The 19045-nt window shown below is 44.5% G+C and overlaps 1 protein-coding gene across 1 annotated transcript; it reads left to right on the top strand.

The window, feature by feature from the left end:
* Nucleotides 1-2921: 2921 nt before the first annotated feature.
* On the top strand, nt 2922-5636 carry LDLRAD2 (low density lipoprotein receptor class A domain containing 2). The gene is given in 4 exon segments (XM_006878421.1): nt 2922-3003; nt 5194-5249; nt 5251-5425; nt 5428-5636. Coding segments are annotated over 4 exon segments (522 nt in total).
* Nucleotides 5637-19045: the final 13409 nt, after the last annotated feature.

Here is a 19045-nt window from a genome sequence, read left to right as displayed (position 1 = left end):
TATGAAATTATGAGGTTTTGTTAGAGAAAGAACTAAGGGACATCGGACAAAATATTTCAGTAGGGGGAAGAGCAACAGTTTCTGGAGGTGCCTGGTGCCATTGACGCACTTTTAAAAAGGATGGTAGATACAGGACCTGGGCCTACTGGAATCCATCCTACCAGAGGTCCAAGGCCATATGCAGATAAATGGGGTTAGATCAAGTTAGAAGAAAAGATTGAATATAAGTGTTTTCAAAAGACTTGTGTGTTTTACTGTCTTATGGATTTTGGTTTCTCCTATTATTGTAAAATATACATACATGTGTGATAAAATATTGGAAATTATGATTACAGAGAGCTTGTAAACCTATGCTTGATTGGATTTGTTAAAAGGAGAGTTAGAATTTGCCAGGAAAAAAACATGCTTTTTGCTTTAGGCCTTTGTAAAGTATGGGGGCTTTTGGTAGAATCCTGAGCCCCACCCAGAGTCTTCAGAATTGGTACATTTGCATTTAAAAAGACATGCAAACCTACCCAGCAGGTGATTGATTCTTGATTGAAAAAAAGCAGAAAACAATGCTGAGAGTTAGGCATTTTGAATTTCAGAGGCATCAAGGCAATAAAAGTCAGCCCATCAGAGAACACCCGCCTTCTAGGACTGAAAGTTAATGGGAACTGATGAACTGTTTGCTCTGCTCGCTGGTGACCACCACCTGGGTCTACAAGTGAGTGGAATTGAGGGAAATGTTGCCATGGAGACACAGGCTGAGTTTGGAAAGGTTTTCTTGGCACTCACTGACCTTGAGATGCTTCCTTGGGGGTGTGGCCTGCTCCCAATATAATGGTTATGAGGAAGGGACTTTCTCTCTTCCTCTGGGGACCTGGGATTCCGCAACTGTAAGCCATTTCCTTGATAATAAACATATATATATATACACACACATATATATATTTCACTAAGGAGCTCTGGTAGCATAGTGGTTACGAATTGGGCTGAGAAATGCAAGGTCAGCAGTTTGAAACTACCAGCGGCCATTGGAGAAAGATGAGGCTTTCTGCTCCCATGAAGATTTATAGCCTCGGAAACCCTGTACAGGGTCGCTATGAGTCGGAACCGACTCCGTGGCACATAACAACAACATTTCACTAGTTTTGCTTCTCTAGAAAACCTGGCCTAACATATCAGCCAAGTGTGATAAGTGTTTGCATCACCCAAGGGCTCCTTTTGGATGTAATACGCGGTAGGTAGGAAATCCTGGCTGCGTCAGATGTTGGCTCCAGAAGACTAACATCGCTGTTAGTCTTCTCATGGAATCCTGGTGTTCTGAAGTGGTGTCTTGGAGGCTACCATTTGCAGTAGTCCTTTTCTCCATCCCCTCCCCCTTGTGGACTTTTTCAACCATGGAACAACTACTTTAACAATAATGATGACATTAATAGTCCAAGCTGACATGTGTTGGGTACTTTACTATGTGGCAGACACTATTCTATATACCCCATTTGTATTAATTTCCTTAATCCTTACACTGTACCTATGAAGTTGAAACTATTACAGATTAGGAAACTGAGACATGAAAAGTTCTATATTGAGGTTCTATGAGGAAGAAAGACTTTGCTGATTCACCCCTTAAGGATTACAGTTCTCCTGTCACATGGGGTTGCTATGGTTTGGGATGGACTCCATGACACCTAGCAAGAACAATTATCACCCAATAACAGCGGAACATATTCTTTTCAAGTGCACATAGAACATTCACCCAGAGACCATAGCCTGAGTTACAAAAATGATTCATTCAAGTTAAATGAATAAATTTGGACCTATTTCAGTAAACTGATGGGTATGGGGCAAAAATAGCACCTTATTTACCTCCAAAGATGTGACATCACTTAAGAACTTTGTTGTGAATACAGTAGTAAAATTAAAGTGAGAAGTTAGGACCTGAAAGAAACTCTTAAAAAATTAAATGGCTTTGGTTTGTGTGTGCGTTTTGAGTCATTCAACTTCCTTAAAGTTTATTGGTAGTGGGTATGCTTTTATATTGTTTTATGACAGGATTGAATTTATTTTAATTAGTAAATGAATATTTTAGAGAAAGGTTCCATGTAAGATATCTTTTGAAAGAATTTTCTACTAATAACAAGTTTGGAAAAGCCTAAATTAGTTCATGACCTTTGTTCTATACACATGGAAGTAAAATCCCCAAAAAGCCTAGAAAAAATGGAGCTCATTTGCTCCGGGTCACACATTCATTCTGCTCTGTGGTCTAGGAGTTTAGAGGTAAACAAGCTGCTTGTGGAATGGCGCTGTAGGATAAGCGTTGGACTTGTAACTACAAAGTCAGTGGTTCAAACCCATCAGTTGCTCATAGGGTCACTATGAATCAGAACCTACTCGATGAAACGTAACCAATGAACAACAGACAAAAAATAAAGAGGCAGAAATAGTTCCGGAGAGTGCTGAGATAATAAATTTGGGGGGATGGGGCCAAATGACCAGAAGGGAGAGTGCTAATTAGGATTGAGTGGTGGTCCAGGAAGTGTGTGTGGTCTGAGGAGGGACCAGGTGAGCCTAGACCTAAAAGAGGGGAAGAAGCTAGTCCTGGGGCACTGTGGGAGAAGATCACTGCAGCCAAAGGGAACTGTGAGTGCAGAGGCCCCAAGGCCTCTCCTGGGCCAGTGCTCCTTTACCACCTGCTGCCTCTCAAGGCCCTCAGAGAGACTCCTTCCATGTCCTCACGGGACTAGTAGACATTCTCTCCCCAAACTCCAGCCCCAAATCTCCATGGCAACTCTCTGGAACAGAAAGCATAAGACTACTGTGAAGAGCCCAGAGGAGCTTCTTCTCCTGCTACTTGTGTTCTCCCCTGGCCCAACCAGGTCCCCAGACTCCAAGCTGAAGATTCTGCAGGTCTGCCCCACTGCTGAGCACAGCATGGCTGGATGGAGGACTGCCTCCCTCGCCTGCCCCAGAGGTTGCTTCCGCTGGGGGCATGTGCCCTGACAGTGTCTGCCCTGGAGACAGGCGAACATGAGGGGACTTGGCCAGGGCAGGCAGGAGACTCAGGTCCCCCCATTGTTAGAGACTTCTGCTTCCCCCATCATCACTGTTTGACTTGGAGAAGCCTAGGAAAACCTGTGTCTAGTTTTGCTTGATGACTCCAAGACTAGAGCTCTTAGTCACAGATGCCTGGGGTTGGGCAGGACAGCCCTTAAGGCTGACATTGGGAAATACTGTGGGTTTTGGGAGTCAGAAAGCCCAGAACATTCACACAGTCACTCTGCCTCTTCCTGTTTGTATCCTTGAGACTGATGCTTTGCCTCTTTAAGTCGCCATTTCTTCAGTTATAAAGTGGGGATCATCATGGGCTGTATTGTGGATATCCAAAACCAAACCCATTGCCATCAAAGTGATTCTAATTTATAACGACCTCTATACAGGGTGTTGAGAGGGCACATCTTTATAGGAGCAGACAGCCTCATCTTGCTCCAGCTAAGCGGCTGATGGGTTTGAACCATCAACCTTGCTGTTAGCTGTCCAGTGCCTAATCCACAGCATCACCAGGACTGAGATAAACCAGTCAAGACACTTAGGACAGTGCCTGGAACCTAGAAGATGCTCTTTTGTTTTTCACTATCAAAACCCCCCAACCCTGCCCTCTGGGGCAGGCCCCTGCTTTAGTGGTTCTGCAAAGACATGGGGAAATGCTCCCATATCCTGAGTTCTGAAGGAGAATTTCTTCCCTGAGGAGCCTCATGCTTGCTGGTCCTCAACCATCCACTGGTGTCCATCCCTGCTATGCACTAGGAAACCCACGTCCTCTTCTTCCTATCCTGAAAAAGTGAGAGCAGTGAGAGCGTTTATCCCACTTAGTCTTCACTGTACCTGCGAGGATGCCAGAGTAAGTGGGGCTTAAACCATTATGGCCTTAGGCTTATGGAGATGTGTAAGTCTGCAGCTTAGGCAGATAGGACTTCTTTGTAGGGGCAGAAGTCACCTCTTTCCGCTTGCATGGGTTAGGATGAAGGCCAAGGTGGGGGCTTACTTGTGCTTACTTACTAATCTATTATGATCAGTTTCACATGTTTTTCCCCACATGACCTTGCTTACTAGACTTTCCATCCCTGCCAGGGACTGTACTTTAGAAAAGAGGCTTTGATTCTGTAGGAAGGTGCTGTGGGGTTAGGAGAGAAACAAACTTAAAAACCATACCTAGAAGCAGAAACTAGATGAGTAAGTAAGCACAAAATTAAGACTGTTATCTGACACTTGCTAATTGGGTTATCTAACATTGCATCTCTGTAGTTCTCATGACCTCATGCTTACAAAATGGTTGCTGTAGCGCTAAGCATTGAATCCCTGATCAATAGCTTTCAACAGCAAAAAATTTTTTTAAAGGAAAAAGGGGGGAGGGGGACTGCTCACTCTAGGTCTTCCTCTTTTTTACCAGGAAGAAAAAGTTTTCCCAGAAACCTCCAGCAGACTTCTCTATAAATCTTGTTTGCCAGAGCCAGGTCACAGGACAATTCGTAAACCTGTCAAATACAATTAGGATTACAAGGTTTAATTTAGAGTCATCAGCAAGGGATCTGGCTTGTCTGCTTCCTGATAGTTGACAAAATCAGGGCTCTTCTAACAAATTGAAATGGAATAGCTGTTGGGTGGGCAGGTGCCAACTGTATCTCCCTCGTCGGTAATGATAGCTAACACTTCTAATACTAGGAAAGTGCCGAGCACTGGCTGAAGCACGATCTTTTTATTGCAGTTCCAACATCCAAAAAGCTCTCTGAAAACCCAACTTTGTCCTTAAGTAATTAATTGGCAATATCTGACTTACATTGAGAGAAGACTGTTTATTGTCTTTGTTTGTTTACCCAGTTTACAGTGTTCATATAATTGTGTTTAAAATATGACTGTGTTTGATTCCAGAGAGCTGCTATACCATCACATACTGTATATCATACCAATCTTTCTAACATCTGGAAAATTCTGAAATGCATTCCAGGGTTTTAGATAAGGGATTGTGGGCTTGAATTAAATCATTTAATCCTCCCCCAAATCTGAGATTGGCAATATTGCTTAATCATTCCATTTCCCATGAGAAAACTCAAACTCAGAAGGGTAAGTGACTGGTTCAGGGTTATACAGCTAACACAGGGCAGAGCCAGGCTTAGATCCAGGCTGCCTGGCTCCAGGGTCCATTTTTCCCTGCAGCTGACCTGGTGGACCTCTGCGGGCAGACGTGGCAGGGGGAGAGGTTGCTGTTAATGTTTACACTCGGTTTCACATGTGACCCGGGACACTGATTGCGGGCTTTGGATGTGGGCAGAAGTCCCTGGTGACAGGATCAGCTTACAGTTTCTCTTCTTTCTGGTCTACAGCCTGACTTCTGTGTCTCCAGTGCCCCCAAACATCTCCTCCCTGGAGTGGGACCCTTGTGCCCCAGGTCCTACCTGCAGTTCTACGAGGGCCCACCAGGGATGCCCCAGCCCCTGGGGCCTTCTCTCTGTGGCCTGACCATCCCAGCTCCAATGGTATCCTCTGGACCCTCCCTGGGCTTGCGCCTAGTCACTAGAGGCCACCAGCCTCGTGTGGATTTTGTGGGTGAAATCACCTCTTTCCATTTGGGTGGGTTGGGGGCAAGATGGGACAACTGATGGGGACAGCTGAAGGCTGTGGGTTCTGAGTTCACCAGTGGGAGTCCAGCCCCACTGGCTGCTGTACAGATAGAGAGAGGGTAGAGAGGGATACTGGGAGGTGATGACTGGTGAGGTCAGGAGATCACAGCAAGGGACATTCCAAACCCAAAGAAGCAATTCCATAAATCTGGTACAGGTAGGTGTGTATGCCAGATTCTGCTACCAGCCCTGGGCACACACTTCACACACAGATATTTCCCACAGTAACATCCACTGCACACAATGCAGCATACACCAACACACACACACTTCATATAGCCTCCATTTCACACACATACACAACTCGCATATAACTTGCATACACACAGACATCCCCCACACATCTCACACACTCCACACACGCAGCACATACCTCACACGCTGCACAATCACACAATTCACATCACACCTGCCTCACACACTCAAACACACTTTCCCACACTGGTTCCTTGGCATGGAGTCATTCCTTCAGATACTTGCATACGAGAGTAGCTAGGACTCGAGATTGTCAGTAACAGAGACTCACCCAATCAGTGAAAAGGACCTCTTGGAGTTAGTATTAATAATAATCACGTAGCAAGTATTGGCATTGGCCCTTTGCATACTGGAGCTTCTACCAGCAACTCGGTCCTGAAAATATCCTCCTGTTTGTAAACGGGAAAACAGCTCAGGGAGGCTAACGAGCATGCCCAGGTGCTCTCTGCTCACAGGTGAAGCAGCTGGACTTAAGTACCAGAGTGTTCTTCTCCCATTGAGTTCAAGGTTTTAGGGCCAAGGGGTTCCCCCTGGACTGGAGCACTTTGCTAATGTCACAGCAGAGACTGTCTTCAGCGATGGCAAAACCATGAGGTGTTGTTGTTAGGCTCCGTCAACCCTATAGAGGGTTTCTGAGACCTTAAATCTTTGTGGAAACAGAAAGCCTTGTCTTTCTCCCGCAGAGTGGCTGGTGGGTTTGAACGATCCACCTTGTGGTTCACAGGTCAGTGCTTCTTTTACAGAGTCACCATGTTCCCCCATGAAGTTTTATCATAGAGCAATATCCAGGTTGGACTATTCAACATGCGCTTGTATGCACTTTGAGACAGGAACATGGGGGGCTCTGAGAGCCAACACAAGTTCACCAAGAACTACACCTTGACATGCCTGGCCTTGGATGGTCCTCTCATGCCTGAGGTACTGAGACAGTGTCCTGATATGGTCTCTTCAGCCAAGTCCTGTCTCCCTTCCTTCCTGGATTGAAAACGGTCTGAATTTTAGACTTTAAACCGCCTCTCTCTTACCCATTGGAGTTTCTAGCTCCTGAATGTGCTGTATGAAATGTGCAACCTAGTCCTAGTGAGAGGTGCACTGGTGATACAGTGGGTTAAGCACTAGGTACAGTTTGAACCCACCAACCACTCTGCAGGAGGAAGATAAGGCAGCCTGTTTTTGTAGGTTTACAGTCTCGGAAACCCTATGGAGCAGTTCTATTCTGGTTGCTAAGAGTCAGTGGGTGTGTCTCGTGGCTACGATTAATCAGTGGTTCCTGGGGTCCCCTTTCCGGTTCCTGCCTGTCCCTATTCTGTAGTGCTACAAACGGTTTTCGCTGGCCATTGGAAATCAGCCCTCCTCTCACACTCCCTCCCTAGGACCTTGCCCTCCTTCAAGTGTAGCTGGTCAGCCAGGGAGGCCAAGAATGGTGCAGCTGCTCATGTTTTGAGCAGGACTGGGCTCCAGATGTGACGAAGCCCCATCACAACTCAGATTTTCTTGGGTCCGTTTTGTGTTCTGAATCAGGAACCATTCATTTCATACATTCCAGCTACACACACAGTCACAATTGCTGTAGCATACTGGTTACAAGATGGGCTGCTAACCTTAAGGTCGGCAGTTCGAAACTACCAGCTGTTCCATGCGAGAAAGATAAGACTTTCTGCTCCTGTAAAGATTTACAGCCTCGGAAACCCTATGTTGTTGTTATTAGGTGCCATCGAGATGGTAGCGACTCATAGCGACCCTATGCATAACAGAATGAAACACTAGCTGATCCTGGGCCAATCTCACAATTGTTGCCACGCTTGAGCCCATTGATGCTGCCACTTTGCCAATCCATTAAGGAGGCAGCTCTTCCCCAGTCGCATTTTGAGTGCCTTCCAACCTGAGGGGCTCATTTTCTGGCACTATATATGACAGTGTTTCTCTGCTGTTCATAAGGTTTTCAGTGACTAACTATTCGGAAGTAGTTTGTCACTCCTTCTTCCTAGTCTGTCTTCGTCTGGAAGCTCATCTAAAACCGGTCCACCATGGGTGACCCTTCTGATACTTAAAATACTGGTGGCATAGCTTCCAGAATTACAGCAACTCACAAGCCACCACAGTACGACAAACTGACAGATGAGTGGTGGTGGGTTGGAAACCCTATACAACAAGGTCGCTATGAGTTGGAACCGAGTCCACAGTACACCACCACAACCACATCTGGGGAACATGGTATCTCCATATGATAAGCACTGGACTGCAAACTCCAAGGTCTGCGGTTTGGACCCGCCAGCCACTCTGAAGGACAAAGATGAGGCTTTCTGCTCCCACAAAGATTTAAAAGCCTCCAAAACCCTGTACAAAGTCACTATGAGTCGAAACCGATTTGAAGGAACTTAATCACATCCAGCTTACATTTGACTCCTCATGGATTCCCACACTGGTTTGTTTTTCCTCTCTCTTAGACATTCATTCTTAGCCCTGTGCACCGCCTATAAGTTAGAGGATTTGTTTTCAGTGCTAAAGAAAGAAACCCAACTCTAATTGACTTCAGCCAAAGGGAATCTTGGAGGGATCCCAAACTGAGATATTCAAAGTAGATTCAGGTATAGTTGGATCCAAGAATTCAAATCATGGCACCTGGGCCCTGTCTCGTTTTCTGTCTTTGCATTGTGTGGGCATGTCTGGCTTCAAGCTCAGGCAGCCCCTCTTTTTGGCGGCTCTAAGTCCACATCATTCTTACAGTTACAACCTCAATAAAATCAAGAGCAAATGTCTTTTCTTAGGATTCTAGCAAAAGTCCTGGGCTGACTAGTCATGTGACTCATATGTCCATTACTGTAGCCATTACTGTAGGCTCTGATTGGCCAGGTCTGAATCATACGCCCAACTTTGAGTCCTGGTGTTGGTCAGTCCCACTTGAATTTCCTTTTCTCCACCGAATGGGATGCTATGTAGTCACACTTATTGGCATTACCCTTCATACCATGCTGTATAAATCTTTCACTTGTACTCAGATTCATTCATTTAAGAAATATTAATTGAGCACTGACTATATCCTGGGCCCTGTTCTAGGCTCCAGAGATACAGCAATGAATAAAACGGAAGTCCCTGACCTCTCCTTCGAGTCAGTTCCCACACCTAGTGACCCTGTATAGGGTTTCTGAGGAGCAGCTGGTAAGCTTGAACCATGGACCTTTTGGTTCAAAACAACCTTGCAATCCAGTGCATTAACCTGTAGCATCACATCTGGAAATGCAAATCAGAGTGAGGAGGCTACTGAGTACTGGTGTGTGTTGAACACATACTGTTCTTATTGGGGAATCTTCTGGATACGGTGACATTTGAATGGAGATTTGAGAAAATGAGCATGCAGTTACCTGGTGAAAAGAATTCCAGAGAGACTTGTAGGCAAGACCAATGCCCTATGTGAGCATCAGCTAAGAGTGGTTATGTTTACGTGGATTCCCAAATTTTCCATCCCAGGGTGGAGGCTGAGGATACTGGTGTGGTGGGAAGAGGGTAAATCCTGACATCAGACCCCAGTACTCCCCGTTCTTAATAGCAAGTCTTGAGCCCCGTCTGTGCCCATCTCCTGACCCTTCCAGCTTTTACTGAGGGTGGGCGCACCCCACTCTGAAGCCAGTCCCTCCACATGTGCACCTACCCCATTTCTCTCTCACCCACCCAAGGACCACTCTCTCCGAGTTTTTCACCATCAGACCTGGATCACTATTATACCCAGGCCGATATGTTGTCACTTCTGCCCTAAAACCAGCAAATTCTTGATTCCACACTTCCTCCATTTCTCTGTCACTTTACAGCAAGACTCCTTGGAAAAACGGTCTAGGTAGACTGTGTGGTCTCTCTCCTCCCAGCCTCTCTTGAACCCACTCCAATTCAGCATTCACTCCCACCAGCCACTAAGACAGCTTTCGTCTAGGTCATCAGGGACTGCCATGCTGCTGAACCCACAAGTCAGTACTCAGGGCTCATCTGAGCTGGTCTCCCAGCAGCATTGAACGTACATATCATTCCCCTCCTCCTCCTCCAAGGACCACACAAGCCATACCTTCTCAGTCTCTTTGCCAGTTCCTCATTATTTCCCAGAATTCCCGGGTTGCACAAATGGTTGAGTGCTCAACTAGCTGAAAGATTGACAGTTCCAAATCATCCACAGGCACCTTGGAAGACAGGACTGGTGATCTGCTTTCTAACAGTCACAACTGTGAAGACCCTCTGGGACAATTCTAGTCTGCAAACATTGGACTGCCATGAGTCAGAATGGACTTGGAAGCACACAACACCATGACCCTGACTCAAGCACTATGCTCAATTCCCAAGGCCTCTTCTCTTCCATTCATGCTCATCCCTGTGGTGACCTCATCTACTTATGAGCAAGGTGCCCTTGAATTTGACTCTGTGTCATCAGTTGGACTTGGCCTTGAGCTCTGCTCAGAAAACCACCTCCCTTCTTGACATCTCCACATGGATGTGTAGGTGGCACCTCAAACTGAACTTGCAGAAACTCAAATCTGGACTCCCATCCCCATCCTGCTCCTTGGCAGTCCTCCACTTCTCACTAAGGGGCAACTTCCAATCACAGTGGCACAGGCCCAAAGCTATTTAGAGTCGCCCCTCATGCCGTGTTCTCACAGCCACCTGGCAGCCATCACAGTCCTTCCAGCCCTCACCACACTCGGCGGCTTCTCAGATTTTGTGGCTCTAGCCACCACCATCACTTGTCCTGGTTGTTGCAGTAATTTCCAAACTGGGCTCCTCACTTCTGTCCTTTATTCCCTACTGTGTATTCTTCCCACAGCAGCCTCCCTCCCTCCGGAGATTCTTTCTTTCTCTCCTTCCTCTCTCTCTTCTTTCTTTCTCTCCCCTTCCTCTCACCTCCTTCCCTCTCTCTCACAAACATTCTCTCTCCCTGCTCTCCCTTCCCCACTTTTAAAAAACTTAATTTTAATACTTTATTTTTCATTACCGTTTTAAATTTACAGAAAAATTGAGACGACACTACACTACAGAAAGTTCCCATAGAGCCTGCTCCCAGTTTCCTCTATTATTAATGCTTTACATTAATTGTTGTTGTTAGGTGCCATCGAGTTGGTACCGACTCATAGCGACCCTATATACAATAGAATGAAACACTGACCGGTCCTGGGCCAAGCTCACAATTATTGCTACGCTTGAGCCCATTGATACTGTCATATTGCCAATCCATCTCGTTGGGGGTCTTTCTCTTTTTCTCTGACCCTCCACCTTACCAAACATGATATCCTTCTCCAGTGACTGGTCTCTCCTGATAAATATGTCCAAAGTATGAGAGATGAAGTTTGGCCATCCTGGCCTCCAAGGTCCCTCTGGCTGCACTTCCTGCCACACAGATCTGTTGGTTCTTTTGGCAGCCCATGGCACTTTCAATATTCTCCTCCAACACCGTAACTCAAAAGCATCAATTCTTGATACATTTGTTACAATGAATCAATACTGATACATTTTTCTTCTTAAAAATAATGTATTCTGTTGTTGTGAATATACACAGCAGAACATACACCAGTTTATGTAGTGGTTACGAATTCAGCTGCTAACCTCAAGGTCAGCAATTTGAAACCACCAGAGGTTCTGCAGGAGAAAGATAAGGTGTTCTGCTCCCATAAATATTTACAGCCTCAGAAACCCTGTACGGGGTTGCTATGAGTCAGAACCAACTCCATGGCATACCACCATCACCACATATACCATTAATTGATATTCATTAATTTTTGATACATAATTATTAACTACACAGGGCATCAACAACAACAACAAACACAGGGCATGGTGGTTAAGTGGTAGAATTCTTGGTTTCCATATGGGAGACCCGGGTTCCATTTGTAGACAATGCACCTCAGTGTGGCCATCACTGATCTGTCAGTGGAGAGTATGACACTGAACGAGTTTCAGGAAGCGTCAAGACTAAGAGACTAGGAAGAAAGACCTGGCACAGAATCAGGCGGCATTTCATTTCATTGTGCATGAGCCAACTCTATGGCAGCTAACAATAACAATTATTAACTCAAGTCCACACTTTATTCAAGGTTACAAGTTGGGCTGCTAATCTCACGGTCAGCAGTTCGAAACTACCAGTGGTTCCATGGGAGAAGATGAGGCTTTCTGCTCCCGTAAAGATTTACAGCCTCAGTAACCCTGTACAGGGTCGCTATGAGTCGGAACTGACTCCACAGCACATAACAACAACAACAACAATACACTTTATTCAGATTTTTGTTTTTACCTCATGTCCATTAGTTACTCATTGTTTGATAACCTTGACAGTTTTGAGGAGTCCTGGTCAGGTCTTTTTGGTGTTATGGGGTTTTTGGAGGAAGACTACAGAGGTAAAGTGCCACTTTCATGATTGTGACTCTTGGTATTGACCATGATGACCTGAGGTAGTGTTTGGCAGGCATCTTCACTGCAAAGTTACTCCCCCTCCCTTCATCCCTTTCCATATTGTACAGTTTGGAAGAAAGTCACTAAGCACAGCCAACATTTAAAGATTGGGGGATCTAGGAAAGTCCATGCTCAAAACCCCTCTGCTGGCCCCTCAACTCACTCAGCAAAAACAAAGCCTCACAGAGCCCCTCAAGCACTGGGCTAACTAGAGTCATCCCTCCCCAGCCTTGTCTCCTCCCACTTGCCCTCTAGCTCCCTTGGCTCTACTCCAAAGGCCCCTCACCATTCCTCCAGCCAAGGTCCTGCTTCCTGGCCATTGCACGAGCTGCTTTCCTCCGGAAGACTTTTTTTTTTTCCAGAGAGCTACATGTTCCTTCCTGTTTCTCCTGCAGGTCTCTGCTTAGCTATCATCTCTCAGTGAGTTCTTTCCTGATTCTTTTACTTAAAAATAGCAACTCTCCCCAAACAGCCCTCATTGTCTCCTTCCCATGATTCATTTTTCTCCATAGTACCTATCTCCATCTGGCATGTTGTTGTTAGTTGTACAATAGAACAAAACGTTCTATGGCATCTCATGATCATTGGTATGTTTAGTCAATTGTGTCAATCTGCCTCATGGAGGGTTTCCCTCATTTCCATCCATCAATCATCGATGTCCTTTTCTAGTCCTTGGTCTTTCCCAACGATAGGTCCAAAGTAAGCTAGTTGAAGTCTTGCCCTTCTTGCTTCTAAGGAACATCCTGGTTGTATTTTTTCTAGATTGATTTGCTCATTTGATATGTTGTTGTTAAGTACCATTGCATCGGTTCTGACTCATAGCGCTGTACAGGATTTCTGAAGAGCAGTTATGAGTTTGAACCACTGACCTTGCAGTTCAAACTGACCTTGAAGTCAAGTGCTTTTCCTACAGCACCGCCACACCAGGACTCCTCATTTGATATATATTAATTTTTGCTTCCAGCACTGCATCAATTTGTTGAAATCTTTCCATTGGTATTCCATCAATTCCTGGAGACTTTTTTTCTTCCCATATGAGCAAAGGGTTATTAGAGGAAATGCTTACAAGTAAAGATGTTGTTGTTGTTGTTAAGTGCAGGCTAGTAGGTTCTGACTCATGGTGACCCTGATTAGGGTTTCCAAGGAGTGGCTGGTGAGTTTGAACTACTGACCTTGTGGTTTAAATGACCTTGTGGTCCAGTGCTTATCCTACAGCCAGCACCACACCAGGATGTCGTTGTTGTTAAGTGCCATCTAGTCGGTTCCGACCCATAGCGACCCTGTATAGGGTTTCCAAGGAACAGCTGGTGAGCTTATACCACATCCTTGCAGTTCAAAAGACTTTGCAGTCTGGCACATTAACCCACAATGCCACACCGGGACACCAGGATGGGGAAAGCTTAATGCAATGCTAAACCCTATCTTCCCAAACAAAGGCTTTGCTGGGGTTTTAAAAAGTTTTGGGTGTGGGGGGGAAAGGCATCATGTTTATTCATAGGGATAGGCGGGGATTTCCAAGAAATGACTCATTTAGGAGGGGATATGCTAATTGGGGTGTATGCACAACATCTCTTCAATATGAATTCTACTGAAAAGGCCTCTGGTAGGGGCAGACAAAATTTATTCTGGGATGTCATACATGTGTAACTCCAATTACAGCCCTCCTCTGCTCCCAAGAAAAGATCATCCTTCAAGGTGGGTAAAACCAGCTAGCCTTCTCGGTGTCTACAAGTTCCATCTCTTAGATCTTAGCAGCAGTAATGTGGTGCTTGACTGCAATTGTAAACCTCCCCTTGTGGGTCTGCCTTTCTGTAAGCATTCCCAGCATCCACAAAACTGGTAGCAGAATCGTGTTTTACTCTGAGGCTGCATATGGAGCTTGGCTGCTTGACAAAATGCATTTCCAGCAGCAGTCCAATTTAGCCATCTTGAACACATTTGCAGTTCTCGTATACATTTCACAAGCCGCTTCTAGTCTTGTGTTTCCTCCAAACAGCCCTCACAGGAAGGAGTGGGAGGCTCTGACTCGTGTCTCAGCCTCTGCCATCAACTGCACTGCTTCATGCTCCTTCTCCAGTTGTCCATGTTGCCGCCAGTACCACAGATATCTCAGAGGGCTCTCGTCTGAGCCTTGTTTTTGATAATGCCTTCAGTGCAGCATGGACTTCTTCCTTAATACCATCGGTTCTTGGTCATAGGCTACCTCCAGAAATGGTTAAACACCAACCATTTCTTTTTGACACAGTGACTCTGTGAATTCCTTCCATCCTCCCTTCAGGCTTCTTGTGTCATTCAATATTTTGTCCATGTTTGTTCTTGTAGTTAAGTGACATCGAGTCAGTTCTGACTCAGAATGATCCTATGCACAACAGAACGAAACACTGCCCAGTCCTGCACCACAATTGTTATATCTGAGCCCGTTGTTGCTGTCTTGCTATTAATCCATCTCACTGGGGTCTTCTTTCACTGAACCTCCACTTTACTAAGCATGATGGCTTTGTCCAAGGACTGGTCCTTCCTGACAACATATCCAAAGTTTAAGGGACAAAGTCTCGTCATCTTTGCTTCTAAGGTGTATTCTGGTTGTACTTCTTCCAAGACACATTTGTTTGTTCCTCTGTTAGTCCATGGTACTTTCAATATTCTTCTCCAGTGCCATGATGGAAATGCATTGGTTCTTTTTTGGTCTTCCTTCTTTTTGACTTTCACATGCATATGAGGCTATTGAAAATACCATGGCTTGGGCCAGGCACACTTTAGTCCTCAAAGAGTCATCTTTGCTCTTGAACACTTTAATGTAATACATCGTTGTTTTGAGTTCTTGACTGCTGCTTTCATGAGCATTGAAGGTTGTCAGGTGCCATCGAGTCGGAACCGACTCATAGCGACCCCATGCACAGCAGAACAAAACAATGTCTGATCCTGGGCCAACCTCACTACCACCGCCACACTTGATGCCATCAATGATGCCACCTGGCTGATCCATCTCATTGGGGGTCTTCCTCTTTTTCTCTGACCCTCCATCTTACCCAGCATGACATCCTTCTCCAGCGACTGTTCCCTCCTGACAATATGTCCAAAGTATGAGAGATGAAGTTTAGCCAAGGAGCACTCTGGCTGTACTTCTTCCAAAACAGATCTACTGTTTTTTTTGGCAGTCCATGGCACTTTTAGTATTCTCCTCCAACACCACAATTCAAAGGCATCAATTCTTCTACGATCTTCCTTATTCACCGTCCAGCTTTCGCATCCATATGAGGTTATTGAAAATACCATGGCTTGGGTCAGGCGCACCTTAGTCCTCAAGATGACATCTTTGCTCTTCAACACTTTAAAAAAGTTCCTGTGCAGCAGATTTGCCTAATGCAATACGTCGTCTGATCTCTTGACTGCTGCTTCTGCGAGTGTTGATAGTTGATCGAAGAAGAATGAAGTCCTTGACAACTTCAGTCTTTTCTCCATTGATAAGAATGTTGTTTATTGGTCCAGTGGTGAGGATTTTTGTTTTCTTGACATTGAGATGCAATCCATACTGAAGGCTGTGTTCCTTGATCTTCATCAGTAAATGTTTTAAGTCCTCTTCATTTTCAGCAAGCAAGGTTGTATCATCTGCATATCGCAGGTTGTTAATAAGTCTTCCTCCAATCCTGATGCCATGTTTTTCTTTGTAGAATCCAGCTTTGAAGGTGGATCCAAGCAAAATGAAGTCTTTGTCAACTTCAATCTTTCTCCTTTTCTCATGATGTTATTTATTCCTCCAGTTGCGAGGATTTTTTTTTTTAACAATGAGGTGCAATCCTTATTGAAGGCTAGAATTCTTCAGTGTTATAACTTGAAGCTTCAATTTTTTTCCTTCAGTTCTTTCAGTTTGAGAAATGCTGAGTGAGTTCTTCCCTTTTGTTTTGCTAACTCCGTATCTTAGCACATTTCAATACTTTGTCTTTCTGATCTGTGCTTTGAAATTTTCCCTTCAGCTTTTTTACTTCAATATTTCTTTCATTTGCTTTATATTATTGAAAAAGGTATTTGCAATGAAGTCATTGGTCTTTCAAAATTCTCTCAATCTCCAGCATTTTTTCTATCACTAAGCTCATATTTTACAACTAAGGATCCTTCCTCTTTGTTTCAAACTTTTTCATTCCAATCACCAGTAATTATCAATGTATCCTGATTGTATGTTTGATTAATTTTAGACTGAAGAAGTTGGTTGTTGTTAAGAGCCTTCGAGTTGGTTCCGACCCATAGTGATCCTGCATAGGGTTTCTGAGGAGTGACTGGTGAGCTTGAACTGCTGACCTCGTGATTCAAAGAAACTTTGCAGTCAAGCGCATTAACCCACAGCACTACCAGGACTCCGTAGAAGTTGGTATAAGTCTTCAATTTCTTCATCACTGACTTTGGTGGTTGGTGTGTAAGTATGAATAATAGTCTTACTAACTGGCCTTTCTTGTAGACGTAGAGATATTATCCTATCACTGACAACACTGTATTTCAAATTAGATCTTGAAATGTTCATTTTGATGATGAATTTGTTATTCCTGGCATGGCAAAGTCTGTGGTCCTCTGATTCAAAATTGTCAATACTTGTCCATTTCAGCTAATGCCTAAGACATCAATCTTTATATATTCCATTTAATTTGTGATGACTTCCAATTTTCCTAGATTCATACTTTGTACATTCCATGTTTCAATTATCAATGAATGTTTGCAGCTATTTCTTATTTTGAGTCTTGCGCCATCAGCAAATGACGGTTCTGAAAGCTTTGCTCCACCCCAGTCATATGGTCACCTTTGCTTTGAGGAGACAGATCTGCCCCAGTTGTATTTTGACTGCCTTCCAGCCTTAGGAGCTCATCTTCTGGCACTATATCAGACAGTGTTTCATTGCTATTCACAAGGATTTTAGTGGCTAAGCTAGAAGCACTCACTGGTCTAGGCTAAGAAATTTGGAAGATGGTTAACTGCCTGGCTAGCCAACTGTTAGACGTCCATATTTGCACCCTTGCGAAAGAAAAGCGACCTAACAGAATGAGGAAATTATCAAACGATACCATTAATATTGCACGCAGATAAAATTTTGCTAGTCAATTAAAAAACTGTTGTAGCAGTACATTGATGGGGAACTGTGAGAAATTCAAGCTGGATTCAGAAGAGGATGTGGAAAGAGGGATGTCATTGCTGATATATCTTGGCTGAAAGCAGAGAATGCCAGAAAGATGTTTACTTCTGTGTTGTTGTTTTTTTTAATGTTTTATTCTGAATTATATGGTAGTTTACATGGGGGAACTTTAATTTTACATTCATTCCATCGTATATCATCTCATTGCCATGGTTCCAATCCCTGCATCATCAACCACCTAAAGGGTATATCCCAGAAACCCGCCCCCTACTACTTGTGTTTTTGACTCTGCAAAGATATTCAACTATGTGGATCATAACAAATTGGATAGCACTTTAAAGAATGGAAATTCCAGAACACCTCATTGTGCTCATGTGGCACCTGTACTTAGACCAAAGAGAACAGGGACTACTGCCTGGTGTAAAATGTGTGCATCAGGGTTATCCTTCTTCATCATCCTTATTATTTTTTAAAAATGTTTTATTGTGAATTATGTGATAGTTTACATGGGAGAACATTAGTTTTACATTCATCCTATTGTGTATCATTTCATTGCCATGATTACAATCCCCTCCATGTATCATCATCAACCAACCAAAGGTTATACCCTGCAAGCCTGCCTCTCGGTGGTCAGCACACAGCCCCTCTCCCTCTCTGGGTCTAGAGTCCCCAGCCATTCCATCTCTCCACGTCATCCTCTCTGCCTCCATCTCTGGTGTCACTGCTTTTCTGGGTAGGGTCCGGCTCTCTGCTCTTCTCCCTTGATGGTTCCAGGGACCTCTGCTCCTAGACTGAAAAGTTAATCACTCCCCTCCTTGTTACAAAATGTCTACCTTTACGTTTCCAACCCTCACAATCAGTCCTGGTAACAATTATTCACTATTGTATCACAAGAGACCTATCTGCATTTCCTATCATCAGATTGGATACTACTCAGTGGAGATTCTACCTTCCTTCACGCCCTCTAGATCTAGGTTCCCTCTTGAAAGTTTGTAAGCCAGTCACTTCTTGTCTTTGTAGCCCCCCCCATTTTGGGTAGCCAATGTCTAAGTTGCCCATCCCTGTCTACTCTGTGTATGGAGTGGGTGGGAATGATCCTCACTGTAAAGATTTGTTCCCTCTTTTGAGCTACTGCATCCATAGGTGTAGGTCAAGTTCATCAAATTGTATCAGATTACTCTTTTTGTCCTCTTCTGTCTTCTTCTGGTTGAGCTTCTTCTGGTTGAGGGTAGGTCAAGTGGGTATTATCTGCAAGTGTGGGTGTTCTTGTGCATATGCCCTCTCTTCTTATCAGCTGGATGCTTCACTCTCCACTCTAGTCCTCTGTGGTTATGTCACTGACTCTGGGCCCAATAGTCCCCAGGTCTTGCCACACTGCTGGCCAACCAGGTCTCCACCCAGGTTCACAGGAGTCTATTCAAAGTTGTAGGGCTTCATCCTTATTTACTTGTACGCTGAGTAAATAATCTGAGGAACTGGACTATATGAAGAATGTGGCATCAGGATTAGAGGAAGGCTCATTAACAACCTTGCTTGCTGGGTGGGAAGAGGACTTGAAACTCTTACTGATGAAGATTAAAGACTATAGTCT

This window comes from Chrysochloris asiatica, unplaced genomic scaffold (genome assembly GCF_000296735.1).
Source record: "Chrysochloris asiatica unplaced genomic scaffold, ChrAsi1.0 scaffold00047, whole genome shotgun sequence".
NCBI classification, from domain to species: Eukaryota; Metazoa; Chordata; class Mammalia; order Afrosoricida; family Chrysochloridae; genus Chrysochloris; species Chrysochloris asiatica.
This window is presented reverse-complemented; position numbering and strand designations above follow the sequence as displayed.